Source organism: Pleurodeles waltl, chromosome 7 (genome assembly GCF_031143425.1).
Source record: "Pleurodeles waltl isolate 20211129_DDA chromosome 7, aPleWal1.hap1.20221129, whole genome shotgun sequence".
Taxonomy (NCBI): Eukaryota; Metazoa; Chordata; class Amphibia; order Caudata; family Salamandridae; genus Pleurodeles; species Pleurodeles waltl.
In genome coordinates, this window is record NC_090446.1 from 1,308,020,930 (window position 1) to 1,308,035,702 (window position 14,773).

General features: G+C 45.0%; 1 protein-coding gene across 2 annotated transcripts in view; it reads left to right on the top strand.

The window, feature by feature from the left end:
• The window catches only part of LOC138246226 (C-Jun-amino-terminal kinase-interacting protein 4-like), a 545,850-nt gene that overhangs the window by 185,468 nt on the left and 345,609 nt on the right, over positions 1 to 14,773 (top strand). For both annotated transcript variants that reach the window (XM_069200626.1, XM_069200625.1), the window contains exon 7: positions 13,841 to 13,985. In XM_069200626.1, the coding sequence (XP_069056727.1) occupies positions 13,841 to 13,985 (145 nt within the window). The remainder of the gene's footprint in view (positions 1 to 13,840; positions 13,986 to 14,773) is intronic.

A 14,773-nucleotide genomic window follows, 5' to 3' on the forward strand; every position in this document is an offset into this window, starting at 1 on the left:
TCCTGTGAATCCCATGACGTCGCCTTCTAGATCTATGGCGCCGATATCATCACCCCATCAGCCGGCAGAGTCAACCTTCCTCTCCTGTTGCTTGTCAGGTGTTGAATCCGGTGTCTTCAAAGTCGGCAAATTCTGTGTCGACGCCGAGGTTGGAGGCTCGATTGAGGTCACGCAGGAAAGCCTTGCGTCTCTTGGAGGAGGAAGAATATCAAAGGCAGTTGTTGGAGGAAGGAGAGATTGCCTCCCCTTTGGGAGAGTATCAGGGCCTGGAGTCGGCCAGTGGGCTGGGTACTTCCCCGGAATGTGACTTGTCTTCACCGGGGGAATTTACGGTGGAGGCAGCTTCTTATCACTCGGTGTTCAGGAAGGCAGCGGACTTTTTAGAACTTCCATTGCCTGCTATGGAAGTTAAAACTAACATTTTACCGGAGGTGCTACATCCTTCTTCGGCTTCTACAGACCCTTTGCTTCCTTTCAACAAGGCTCTTACGGAACCCATATTGGAACTTTGGAGGAAGCCTGTATCGTCGCCTACTGTGAATAGAGCTGTGGCAAGGAGATATAGAGTGGCGTCTGGTGATCTGGGGTTTTTATCATGACACTCTACCCCAGTGAGTTTGGTGGTCCAGGCCTCTTGCTCTACAAGGTCTGCTCTGGGCTCCTTCCCTGTGATTCCATCTTACAGGGAATCCAAGCGGATGGAACAATCCACAAAGAAGACTTTTTCGTCTTGCAGCGTGGCTCTCAAGGCTGCAAATGCTATATGTGTGCTGGGTAGATATGTCCACGCCCTCATGGACTCCGCGAAGGCCATGGTTCCTGATCTGCCGCAAGATGTACAGAGACCATTTGGGGAACTCCTGTTTGATGCACAGGCTGCGGTGAAACAAATAATTCAGTCTGGCCTAGACTCTACGGACTCGGTGGCCAGGGCAATGGGTACATCTATTGCTACCAGGAGGCACTCTTGATTGAGGTCCTCCGGGTTTTCTTCGGATGTACAGACCACCTTGTTGGATTTGCCATTTGATAGGGAAAAACTGTTTGGAGATAAAGCGGACTCTGCCCTAGAGCGCTTTAAAGATAGCCGGGCTATGGCGAAGTCTTTAGAATTGCAAGCCTCCTCTGCTACCCCTTTTAGGTCCTTTCGTAGGTTCAGGGGTTTGGACGTGGGGCAGTTTATCGAGGGAGACCCCAGTCCTCTGTCCAGCAGCCTACCAGCCTCCCATTTTGGTCCTTTAGAGGGCAGGGGAGGGTTAGAACAAGAGGGGCCACCCAGCAGCACCCTACGTCATTTTCTTACTCTGGAGGACAACAGCAAGGGAAGCAGCCCTAGTTTTTTCCCCTTTATCGACCATACTTCTCCTGTAGGGGGAAGATTACGTCTTTTTCTCCGCGATTGGGAGTTAGTTACATCGGACTCATGGGTTCTAAATATTGTGAGAAAAGGATATGCTCTCCCTTTTCAGGAGTTTCCTCCTCCCATCCCTCCCCGTCCCTCGTTTTGTTCAGAAGACCATCTCCTGTTGTTACAGCAGAAAGGTCAGACCCTATTGTCAAAAGGTGCGGTGGAGTTGGTTCCAGAGCAGGAAAGGGGTCAGGGTTGTTATTCAAGATACTTCCTGATCCCCAAGAAGGACGGTCGTTTGAGACCGATCCTAAACTTGAGGATTTTGAATTGGTTCCTCAAACAGGAGAATTTCAAAATGCTGACTCTAGGGCAGGTACTTCTGGCATTGAACAAAGAGGATTGGATGGTGTCTGTCGACTTGCAGGATGCGTATTTTCATATCCCCATACTCAAGTCGCACAGGACGTATCTCCGGTTTGTAGTGGGGTCACAACACTACCAGTTTGCGGTCCTTCTGTTTGGCCTTACTTCAGCACCTCGAGTCTTCACACAGGTGATGGCAGTGGTGGCAGCAAGTCTCAAAAGGGATATCGGTATTCCCGTACCTGGACGATTGGTTGATCAAAGCCAAGTCTCCAGAGCTTGTGTTGCGTCACTTGCTGATGACAACTCAGTTGTTGTTCAGGCTGGGTTTTTCGATCATTGTACCAAAATCTCACCTGAAGCCCTCTCAACGCCTCCTGTTCATAGGGGCAGTACTGGACACAACATTGAATCTGGCCTATCCTCCGCCTCAGCGGATCCAGGATATTCAGGCATTGATTCCAATGTTTCAAAATGAAGCGGTTGTTCCAGTCCTCAAGGTCTTACGCCTGCTCGGTCTGTTCGCTTTTGCATTCTGCTGGTCACTCATGCATGTTGGCACATGAGGGCTCTCCAGTGGTGCCTCCGCAGGCAGTGGTTTCAACACAAAGGGGATCTCGAGGAGTTGATAACGATCTCCAGAGACGCTGCATCGGGTTCGCGATGGTGGGCTGTGAACCATAACCTTTCGCAAGAAAGACCGTTTTCACTGCCGCTGCCGGTGGCCACGGTCATGATGGATGCTTCCACTCTCGGGTGGGGAGCTCATCTGGGGGACCTGGAGATCAAGGGTCGTTGCTCTCCAGTGGAACAGATGTTTCATATCAATCTGTTGGAATTGCAGGCGATACGTTTGGCTCTCAAGGCCTTCCTCTCGTCCCTTCGCGGTCAGTCAGTTCAGCTCCTGACAGACAACACTACTGCAATGTGGTATATAAACAAGCAGGGAGGAGTAGGGTTGTATCTTCTCTGCTGAGAAGCTCTGCGTCTCTGGTCCTGGCTTCAGGATCATCGGATTTGCTTGATAGCAAATCATCTGGACGGAGTGCTCAGCGTGCGTGCGAACTCTCTCAGTCGGCTCCTTTCGGCCGATCACAAGTGGCGTCTCCATCCGGATCTGGTCCTGTACATCTTTCAGATGTGGGGTTCTCCGGTGATAGATCTGTTTGCCACTCGGGAGAACGTGCACTGCCCGTCACTCTGCAGCCTCCAGTATCTGGTGCAAGGAGCTTTGGGTGGACGCGTTTCAAATCTCTTGGTGCAACCAATTGCTTTACGCATTCCCCCCATACCCTTGATTCCTCAGGTTCTGAGGAAGATTCGCCAAGATCGGGCTCAGGTTATTTTAACAGCCCAGGATTGGCCAAGAAGGGTGTGGTACACAGACCTTCTCCAGCTATCGCTGTGCCCTCTGCTCCATCTACCTCTCAGGGTAGACCTCCTCTCGCAGTCGCAGGGGCACCTTCATGCCTGGAGATTGAACAGGGCAACCGGAGTTCCTTTTCTCCTCCACCAGATGTAGTGGATGTTATTTTATCGGCCAGGCGACACTCCACTAAGACCATTTATGCCGGTAAGTGGGCAACATTTGTGGCTTGGTATGGAGAAAGGCAAATTGACCCTTTGAAGGCCCACCTTTCTGATATTTTATAATTTGCTTTGAACTTAGCAAAGAAGGGTTGTGCAGTGGCTACGGGTAAGGGTTATTTAGCTGCTCTGTCAGCCTTTTCTTGCCTCCCGGATAAGCGCTCATTGTTTAAATCACCTATTGTAGTTCGGTTTCTTAAGGGTTTACTTAATAAGTTTCCTCCCACTCCTTTTCATGTGCCTCAGTGGGACCTAAATCTTGTTTTAACCTTTTTAATTGGGCCACCTTTTGAGCCCATGCACTCCTGCCCATTAAAGTTTTTAGTGCTTAAGACAGTTTTTCTTGTTGTCATAACCTTGGCTAGGTGGGTTAGTGAGCTCCAAGCTCTTTCTGTTAAACCCCCCTTTACCTTGTTTTTCCCAGATAAGGTGGTTTTGGAAACAAGGGCGGCTTTCCTGCCAAAAGTTGTCACTCCTTTTCATATAGGGCAGACAATTACCCTTCCATCTTTCTACCCTCCTCCTCACCCCTCGAAGGAGGAAGAAAGGCTCCACCGTTTGGACCCTTAAAGAGCTCTTAGTTTTTATATTGAAAGGGCGAAGGACTTTCGCCTGGAAGATCAGCTGTTCGTTGGGTACGTTGGACAGAGGAAGGGTAGAGCAGTCCATGAAAGAACTGTCTCCAGGTGGGTTATCCTTTGTATCAAGATCTGCTACTCCTTGGAGAAAAAGGTTCTCCCTGACGGCATCGGAGCTTACTCCACAAGGGCTAAGCCTGCTACTTCGGCCCTGGCAAGGGGGGGGGTTCTGGTGGTGGATATTTGCAAGGCAGCAACTTGGGCGTCCCTCCATACCTTTGCAAAGCATTACTGCTTGGACTCTGAGGTTCGGAGGGACGGCCGTTTTGCATACCTTTGCAAAGCATTACTGCTTGGACTCTGAGGTTCGGAGGGGTGGCCGTTTTGCACGATCTGTTTTGCAGGATTGCTTGGTGTAATAAGATAGGCACACACCTCCGAGTGCGGTACTGCTATGGGACTCTATTCATAAGGTGTGGAATCCACAGGTAGTTTGTATCCATCAGAAGAACAAGTTACTTACCTTCGGTAACACTTTTTCTGGTGGATACAGTAGCAACCTGTGGATTCCTCACAGTACCACCCGCCTCCCCGTTGCCTGTCTGATTGCACTAGGATATGTAGGGTATAGGTGTATGTATATTTTGATATTTTTCATGTATATATAAATTATGGTTTTGATTATGTTGTATCATGAAGGATATATATATTTTTGGAGTTATTCTGGAGTCGGTTCTCACCTGTTCGCCTCAAAGGCACGTAAAAACTGGGTGAAACTGATGTTAGCACACCGGTGAGGACCTCTTATTGGCACGGTGACATCAGACGGAGTCGCGTGGAGCCGTGCAATTGTGACGTCCTCATCGACGTGGAGAGCTGGGAAGAAGATTTTCCGTCTGATGCTGGCACAAGGGTGAATTCATAAGTTGAAGAATCCACAGGAAGTTAGTACCGAAGGTAAGTAACTTGTTCTTTAGGGTAAGAGATCTGGCTCTGGGGACCTGGTTAGCAGGAACCCAATGCACTTTCAGTCTAAATTGCATCATGTACCAGGCAAAAAGTGCTGGTGACCTTGTCAAAAAAGGGGCACTTTCCTACACTACTCAAATAGGCAGCTACATGGTCTACTCCCCACATATTTCCAAAACATCACTGCATGGATGTTTTAGCTTGCTAATAAGCTAATGTTGGATAGGCTGTCCTTTGCACAGTTTTCCAATCCTCTTCAACATCCTCATGCTAGCCACCGCTTCTGGGAGAACTGCTTTAAAGTCTATGCACAGCATGCGTATCTAGCGCTACACATGCCATGAGTGGAGAGTGTTACTTTCCCTGTAAGCATCTGTTTGTGGCATGTAATGCCTTCAGACGTTGCAGACACTTTTTAACTTTCATTCCTACTCTTTCTTTGCATGGCCATCTGCAATTTCTCTACGCTCTATCGATATCCTCACCCTTCTTGCAGAAAAAAACAATCCTACAATGGAGCCGATGCTCATGCACATTACCAGTAATAGGTGCAGTCACAAGATCTCGTGACTCGACAAGACTTCTTTGAAGAAAAACAACTTGCACATGTCCAAGCTCAACACTAGATGGCAGGAGTATGCACAGTGTGTGACTCTACAGTACTGTGTGCCACGAACAGATGCTTACAGAGCAAGTAAGAATTTCCTTTTTGCCCGACTCAGGACTCTTAGTAACGTCACTATTGAAAACATCATGTCCTGTAGTTATTTAATTGTGCACCAGGCTAGGGCACAAAGAAGAGGAGGTGGCATGACTGTGCTCTTTATTAAGGGAGACTTGCATATAGTTTTAAGGGATAAGGTGGCTTTGCCACAGGTTTAGATGGCAAAGTCATACTGGCTGTGCAAACACTGCCCTTCCAGTCTGCAGTGGTAAACTGGGAGCAACTTTGTATGTTGACACACAAAGGGTGGCACAAACAGCCCGAGTGGACACTCTGTCGTATGTGCCATATACTAGGGTAAGCCTTGCCAACTGGGTGTATCCAATTCAACAAGTAATTTGTATAGGGCTAAGCCTCAGCACGCTCTGAGTCGAGAAACCAGTAGCATCAGTCTAAAAATGTGGGGGTGAACATGCAAAAAGAGGCATTTCCTTACAGGGAGTGCAGAATTATTAGGCAAATGAGTATTTTGACCACATCATCCTCTTTATGCATGTTGTCTTACTCCAAGCTGTATAGGCTCGAAAGCCTACTACCAATTAAGCATATTAGGTGATGTGCATCTCTGTAATGAGAAGGGGTGTGGTCTAATGACATCAACACCCTATATCAGGTGTGCATAATTATTAGGCAACTTCCTTTCCTTTGGCAAAATGGGTCAAAAGAAGGACTTGACAGGCTCAGAAAAGTCAAAAATAGTGAGATATCTTGCAGAGGGATGCAGCACTCTTAAAATTGCAAAGCTTCTGAAGCGTGATCATCGAACAATCAAGCGTTTCATTCAAAATAGTCAACAGGGTCGCAAGAAGCGTGTGGAAAAACCAAGGCGCAAAATAACTGCCCATGAACTGAGAAAAGTCAAGCGTGCAGCTGCCACGATGCCACTTGCCACCAGTTTGGCCATATTTCAGAGCTGCAACATCACTGGAGTGCCCAAAAGCACAAGGTGTGCAATACTCAGAGACATGGCCAAGGTAAGAAAGGCTGAAAGACGACCACCACTGAACAAGACACACAAGCTGAAACGTCAAGACTGGGCCAATAAATATCTCAAGACTGATTTTTCTAAGGTTTTATGGACTGATGAAATGAGAGTGAGTCTTGATGGGCCAGATGGATGGGCCCGTGGCTGGATTGGTAAAGGGCAGAGAGCTCCAGTCCCACTCAGACGCCAGCAAGGTGGAGGTGGAGTACTGGTTTGGGCTGGTATCATCAAAGATGAGCTTGTGGGGCCTTTTCGGGTTGAGGATGGAGTCAAGCTCAACTCCCAGTCCTACTGCCAGTTCCTGGAAGACACCTTCTTCAAGCAGTGGTACAGGAAGAAGTCTGCATCCTTCAAGAAAAACATGATTTTCATGCAGGACAATGCTCCATCACACGCGTCCAAGTACTCCACAGCGTGGCTGGCAAGAAAGGGTATAAAAGAAGGAAATCTAATGACATGGCCTCCTTGTTCACCTGATCTGAACCCCATTGAGAACCTGTGGTCCATCATCAAATGTGAGATTTACAAGGAGGGAAAACAGTACACCTCTCTGAACAGTGTCTGGGAGGCTGTGGTTGCTGCTGCACGCAATGTTGATGGTGAACAGATCAAAACACTGACAGAATCCATGGATGGCAGGCTTTGAGTGTCCTTGCAAAGAAAGGTGGCTATATTGGTCACTGATTTGTTTTTGTTTTGTTTTTGAATGTCAGAAATGTATATTTGTGAATGTTGAGATGTTATATTGGTTTCACTGGTAATAATAAATAATTGAAATGGGTATATATATTTTTTTGGTTAAGTTGCCTAATAATTATGCACAGTAATAGTCACCTGCACACACAGATATCCCCCTAACATAGCTAAAACTAAAAACAAACTAAAAACTACTTCCAAAAATATTCAGCTTTGATATTAATGAGTTTTTTGGGTTCATTGAGAACATGGTTGTTGTTCAATAATAAAATTAATCCTCAAAAATACAACTTGCCTAATAATTCTGCACTCCCTGTACAGTGGTCTTAGGGCTGAAAGTCCTGGGAGACCCTAGATAGTTCGTTCCCCCCCCCCACTTCCTTCAAAACGTAGTTTTCACATTTAACTGCATGGCACTAGAGCTCCAGCTAGGTAAAGTAGTAATCAACTGCTTCCACCAGTTGCAAGCCTTAAAACCTATTTTTCTATATTATGTCTTATACCTAAAAGCCTGATCTTCCACGTAATGTTCTGGTCCATGCTGTGATGGTCCCAAGTGTTGAATTAAGCAAGGTTGTCATGAGGCAGTGAATAGATTAGTTAAAAAATTGGTGGGATGTATGTCAGATTCTTCTGTCAAGTAGGCCCAGGCCTAAGGAGCTCAGTTTTGCATAGGTTTAGAACTCCCCTTTTTATAGCTTATGCAGTCTTTAAACCTCTCTCTTCTAAATATTTATTACGACTGCTGCCAAGAGCCCTGTATAGAGGTAGTGCCCACCTTGTAAGTTTCATTAGCTGTGCCTCCCTCTCCCCATCCTGTTGCCACGATGAGAAACCCTAGGCTTATTAAGTTTTTGTTGGTGTCCAGCTTCCAAAAGTATTGGTACAGGTACTTTTCCTGTATACCGATCCTCCTGCCTGGGCTCAGAATTTGTAAAGAATTTGTAGGTTTTCTTTCTTTCGTTCTTTCTTTCTTCCTTCATCTATTTGACTAAACTTCAAAAGATCATTTGTACATTTGATTTTTGATGAACGTGTTACACTAGATTTGTTTATATCAACTCTGAGCTATTTTATGTCCTGGTAGCTATGATCACCAATAGGGTGGTCTGCGACCAAAGTTCTAGTTGGTTGAAACACTTTAAACAGGATAAAGATTGAGTTTAATCATTTCAGCTATGTAATACTTTACTCTGTTGTTCCTGTCCCTTATGAGTGAGTTATGAGCTTGGAAGCAGAACTTTCCACATACTCAGTCAGGCCCAGTGCAAATGGGTGCTGACGCAGACGTAGTTTGACTTAATCTTGAGCACCTTGGGAATTCTGTAAAAACATTTGAAGCCTTACATTTAGGTGCCTGCAATTTTAGTTGCAGTCCTGGACAATGTAGGGGACTGTTTTCTACCAGATAAGAAATGAAATGAAATTAATTTATTCTCCCCTTCCTCTCCCAGATATTCTCTAGCTCACCAGCAGCCTCAAGCTGTGAAAAATACATGCCATAATACCTGATGTTTATGTGAACCAAATACATTCCAGAATATTAGTTGTTTCAAACCTGCTGTCCTTCTCCATCCACAGGATACTTCTTAGGATAGTTTTCATACATTTCTAAAAAGAAGGGATAATTTTGAACAAATTCGATAAAATGTTGACCTTAATATAATATCCTGGTTCCTTAAATTTGTCACTAGCTACTTCTTACAGTTTGAAGATAGTGCTGCTATGATGATAATCACCAAAAAAGAATTCTGAGGATAAAGCGATCCATATTGTTTGGTTTTGTCTACATCAGAGCTGTACTCCAGTGTCAGGGGGGGCATCCAAAGTGTTTTCTCTTCCTGAAGCAAGAACCTTTTAGCCCCTCCATTCATATTGTGAAGTGACTGGTGGTGCTAACATAAACTCGACTTGATGTGTTTCTGACAGGGGAGAGCGTTACCCAACTTGGAACTGTTATGTTTGCCAGAATATTCTTTGGAAAAAAAATAGCAGCTAGCCACATTAAACCAATCTTCTCATAACCTGTAGTCACACTGGCTCATTGCAGAAGCACAAGTCACCATTTTTCACAAATGAAAGGGGACGGTGAGAACACATCTCTGCTTTGGCTGATAAGTTGTTTGATTTCCATAATAACAGATGTAGCTCCCCAATTAAACACACAGACAGTACAGCTTCAGAAGACAGCTTCAGGTTTTAGATTAATCACACAGAACACACAAGTGCTTCACCCTGAATCTCTGTTAACTTGGTTGAATTTCCTTTTTGTAACAGGGCCCATCATCTGTCTTTGAGCAAGGTGTTAGTACACCTCAGGGACTGAGCTGCTTTTTAAAGTTACCACTGTAATGAGGTTCAACTACCTTTACTTCCTTTGCCTTTCCCTGTTTTCAGACAGTTTGCTTACCAGCACAATGAGACCGCTTTATAATTTCAAACCCATCATGGATATTTGTATGCTGATGACAACAGTGTTTTGTGTTTCTCAAAATATACATATAAACGTAAAAATAACCAGGAAACTGTTAGCAGAGTGTCTGCTTTTCCAATACCAAATAGGAGTAGCTTTTACCTGGAGCTTATTTGCCCATGCTGTCATATAGAGTTTTGCTCATTTGACCCATGTCCCTTTCACTTCTTCCACTCACCTGTCCTTAATCCACCTCTACACAAGCTTCATAGATACTGATAGTGTTGTCTAGAGATTCTAGGGTGAAGAAAATCTTCACCTTGCCTTAGTGAACGTAAATTGCTAACAGTGGCAACCTTGGGTCACACTGATTGGGTTGATGCAGTACCCTGGGCTTCTCATCTGTAGTGACCTCATGTCAGCACGTGTGCAGGGAGGGGATAGAGAATGATATGTTTTTAGTATGTTTTTAGACTGGATTTTGGTATGTTGTTTGCTTAACAGTCATCTTGTTGCCGATGTACTGCACTCCATCGCTCCCACTAATAGGTTGGGTGGTCCTCCCTTGTCAAAACACTTAGGCCCTCATTAAGACATTGGCGGTATAAGACGCGGTGACGGACGCCAAAATTGTGTCACCGCAGCAACCATCTGTCCGCCAGATTAAACCAGCCGGACTTCTGTCACAAGAAGGGCGGAAATCCGTCCGTGGTCATACTGGCAGTTGGTGGTAAGGTGGCGTTGCTACCACTAGCACCGCCACGCCAGTAGACTGCCGCCAGCCGTATCATGACACATGATACGGACTGGTGGTGTGCTGCTGGCGGTAGCAGCTCCCTGTCCCGTTCCCTGCTGGAAGACTACCTGGATGCAGGTAAGTTGGGCTTCTGACAGGGGAGGGAGGCGGGGAGTGTTGTGTGTGGGGTTGTGTGCATGAATGTGTGTGTGTGTGCGGGAATGCATCTGTGGGTGTATGCATGTGTGTGAATGCGTGTAAACATGGAAATGTGAATGCATTTCTGCATGTCAGTGGGACTGTGTGTACGGATGTGTGCGAAAATGAATGGATGTATGCGTGTATGCCAGTGTGAGTGAGTGGGTGTATGCGTGGTGCACATCTGTTAGCGTGTGCGTGTATGGAGGGGCGTAGGATCGTAAGGGGGGGGAAAGTTGATTGAGGGGAGTGGGGGTGTCTGGGGAGTGTTCATGTGCCTCCTACCAGGGAATACCTTCCCTGTCACTGGTAGGGCCTACCACCATGGTTTTCATGGTGTTGCAAACGCCACGAAAACCTTGGCAGTAGGCAGGCTCAAAATGCCGCTGGTGGTACAATAGTGGCTGCCAGGCTTGAGATTGAGATTGTTATCTTCGGCCCGGCGGCTGCTACCGCCATGGCGGTAGGAATGGTAAATTGGCCAATGTCCTAATGTGGCGGTATGTACGCCAGCCTGTTGGCGGTACTACCGCCACATTACCACCTACCGCCGGGGTCATAATGACCCCCTTAATCTCATTGACTGTAAATTTGTTAAAAAAGCATCTAAGATGACTCTTAACTTTTATTTGTCTGTGTGTCTTAGCCCATAAAGATAGCAGGTTCAGAATGACAAAAAATATGCTCAAAGTATGTGTGCTGCAAATAGATATAAGGTTTGACCCGATAGGTATAGCTGACCAAGACTCTGTTTCCTACCATTACACACCCCAACACTTCTTGGAATGGGAATGTTCTTATGAGTTAGCTCCATTTATCCATTATATTTGCATCTCATAGACTCGCTCACCTTTATGCCCTTGGTTGATCTTGTTCTTTTGCTCACTCTTTTATGGTACCTCTTCTGTTCTGTGCCTCTGACTTATCTCATCTTGGTGATTTTTACAGAAATGCCCTGTTTCTGGGCTATCCAAAATATGTAAAAAAATAAATAAAACAAAACTACAGGTGCTTCAGAACACGGCGGCACGCCTTCTTTACAACTTGCCCAGACATCATTCGGCCAAATCAGCCCTTGCAGCTCTTCACTGGCTTCCCATTGAGCAACAAATTAAATTTAAAACGCTCTGCTATATCCACAGATCCCTGTATGATAAGGGCCCCCGCTTCTACACCCCTTAGCTTCTTTTTATGAGTCAACTAGATACCTCAGGTCTTCCTCAGCAGGACTAGCAGTGATACCATCTATAAAACAAAAGTGAAATGGGGAGGAAGATCTTTGGCCTTCGTAGGTGCTAAGCTCTGGAATTCCTTTCCTATTTCCCTTCGGCAGACCAGACATGAATTATCATTCCGTCGTCTTTTAAAGACCTGGCTGTTTTAACACCTTTGCTTCACGCCTAAACTGCTGAAGATCGTTATTGCAAGCGCTGGGAAGCCTCAGGCTAGCCATGCGCTATACAAACCCAATACAACATAACAAAGCAATCATTTCCTTTGAGGTAGTCAAAACAAATGTCCACCGCAATTGGCAATTATGCCTTTCTGACTCTTTTTCACATGGACTCATCCATTCTTCTGTCCAATTCAAAAAACTTTTTGACTCCTCCTCAAGGATTTCTGTCGACGCGTTTCGGCTTCAATTGTTTTCAAGCCTCTTCAGGACATAGGAAACATAGATACCTTGTCGGGTTTTTAATAAAAAAAACTAGTTATGTACATCGCTTTCACCCAGACGCAAAAGTGATGAAACGCAACCCAACAGTGGAACGAAGGAGAGTTCCCCTCCCCTGCAAGAGAAATAAAGCGGAATTGGAAGCTGCAAAAGTATATAACCACTAAGGGCAGCCTTAGAGAACTGTAAACATTGATTTTCCAGTACATAATTAGTTTTTTTGTGGTGGACATTTGTTTTGACTACCTCAAAGGAGATGACTGCTTTGTAGAAGTTACATACAACAGCTCGCTTGGAACAATTGGGAAGCACTTATCCTTGATACCTTTTACATTTTGGGACATTAGAGTGTTGTTTGTCTTGTTATGTGATGTGTTGATATTGAACAAGTGACAAGAAATTAGGTGCATATATAAATTAGTATATGAATAATGGGGAAATAGGTAATTGTACGAAAAGAAGAGAATTCTATAATATAGTACAAAGAAATATAGTACATTCAGGTGAACACTTCATGTGTCACTTTGGAAATAACAAGTAGATATTTATCACAACTACATATGTATTATGTTTTAAGTTTGCTTTCCAGTCTTCATGTAGTGGGGTTACAGGGACTGGCCCCTTTATTGGTTTCACACATTAAAAAGATCTGTCAGAACATTTTGTGGGGCGTGGATTAGAAACATTGTTTCACCTACTGGATGTTTCTTCCATTTTTCAGATACGATAATCACCTGAGTTTTAACTGACTCCTTCTACCTGAGCCACCATGCAACCACTCTCCAAAAATAGCAGGCTTGCTTTAAAAACAATAAATACATTTTTTCTGCAGAAGGGGACTGCGAAAATGCAGGGCTTGGGTAATAAGGTGCCCCTCAGCTCACCCTCTTGTGATGACCCTGAAGGTATATGCTCCTTTCCATTTGGAAAATGACTACATTATTATACTCCCACATTAAGTAACAGACATTACTCATGTGGTATTTTAGCTACTATGCCAGTAATCCTTTTGCTTTCCCCTCGTATAATGACACCTTTTTCCACACTGGACCTTTGTCCTAAGTGATATATTTGACTGGTGCAAGACTGTTATTAAACTGTGTGGGAAGTCACATATGGTTGTCGTAAGGATGAAAAACCTGGGTGTATTGGATTCCCAGGCATTGTCTTTGAATTCCATAGAAAATGTTCTTCTCCTTTTGTTTGATAATACGTAAACTGTAGCACACATTTAAAAATTGAGTTTATAAGTGCTGGAGATTTTGGTGCAGACAAGGGTAACCTAAGTGCACTTAAAGGAATAAACAATTTCAGATTTAACAGCTTGATTCACGGAGAGACAAGGAAATTTAGGATCTTTAAGTTTATCATATGATGACAGAAATTCTGCCTGAAGTGCTTCTTTATCTAAAACTAAAGGGTTGCCATTCTCAATATTCTTAAAATCATGTAGCTTTTTGTCAGGGATCCACTTTTGGTGTGCTGTTTGGAAAGGGTAACTTGTTTTATTTACTCTGTCGTGTGTGATATGAATCTGCTTTGAAATACAGTCCCTCCTTCCTTAGGGAGCATTGGAAGAGGAGAAACTGGTACCACCAAAGGAGATTTCAAAGGGCTGTGGCAGCAAACCAGAAGAGAAACTTGTGCCTAATGATAAAACCCTGGATGATGAAATTCCATGCCAAGTGAATGTTGCTGACAAAGATGAAGGTATTAAGACACTCTGTTCCGTAGCCATGAGATCCATTTTCTTGTTTCGGGTTCCTGAGCCACCATAACATTCATAACATGCTAATATATTTGGAGCTCTGTTTGCAGAAAGAGAACAAATTTGCTCAAAAGTGTCTGTGCTGCAAATAGAGATAAGGGTCTATATTCTACTGAATCACTTTTTGTGGGAAAACAAGGAAAAGTTATCAAAGTGAGTCAAAGACCTTGAAGTCGTGGAAAACGAAAGTGAAACAACGGTTTCGTTTTCCACAACTTCCTTGTTTTAGGGCCTTAACCACACATGTGTGAACCATGTACATGCGAAGTTAAGGCACAGAAGAAGGGTGTTGACGCGGTGAAGGAGGAGGTAAGTTGGGCTGGGGCTGTTTTTTTTGGGGTGGGGGGCTCAGGGTGATTAGGGTTTAGGGGTAGGGGGGTGGGAGTCAGGGTTTAGGTTTTAGGGGTGGGTTGGGGGTTTGGGGTGCTTTAGGTTTTAGGGGCGGGTGGGGACTCAGGTATTTTTAGTTTCTGGGGGTGGGGGGCTCGGCGTGATTAGGGTTTAGGGGCGGGGATGGGGGTCAGGGTTTTAGGGTATAGGGGTGGGTTAGGTTGGGGTGCTTAAGGTTTTAGGGGAGGGGTTTGGGGTTGTGGTAATTTTGGGGGGTTGGGGTGGTTGTGGGGATGGGGGGGTCGTGGTAATTTTTAGGGGTGGGGGGCTAGAGGGGACGCATGCTGGAACCGTGCATGCTGATCACTAATGCCTTTACCAGGAATGCCTTTACAACGAA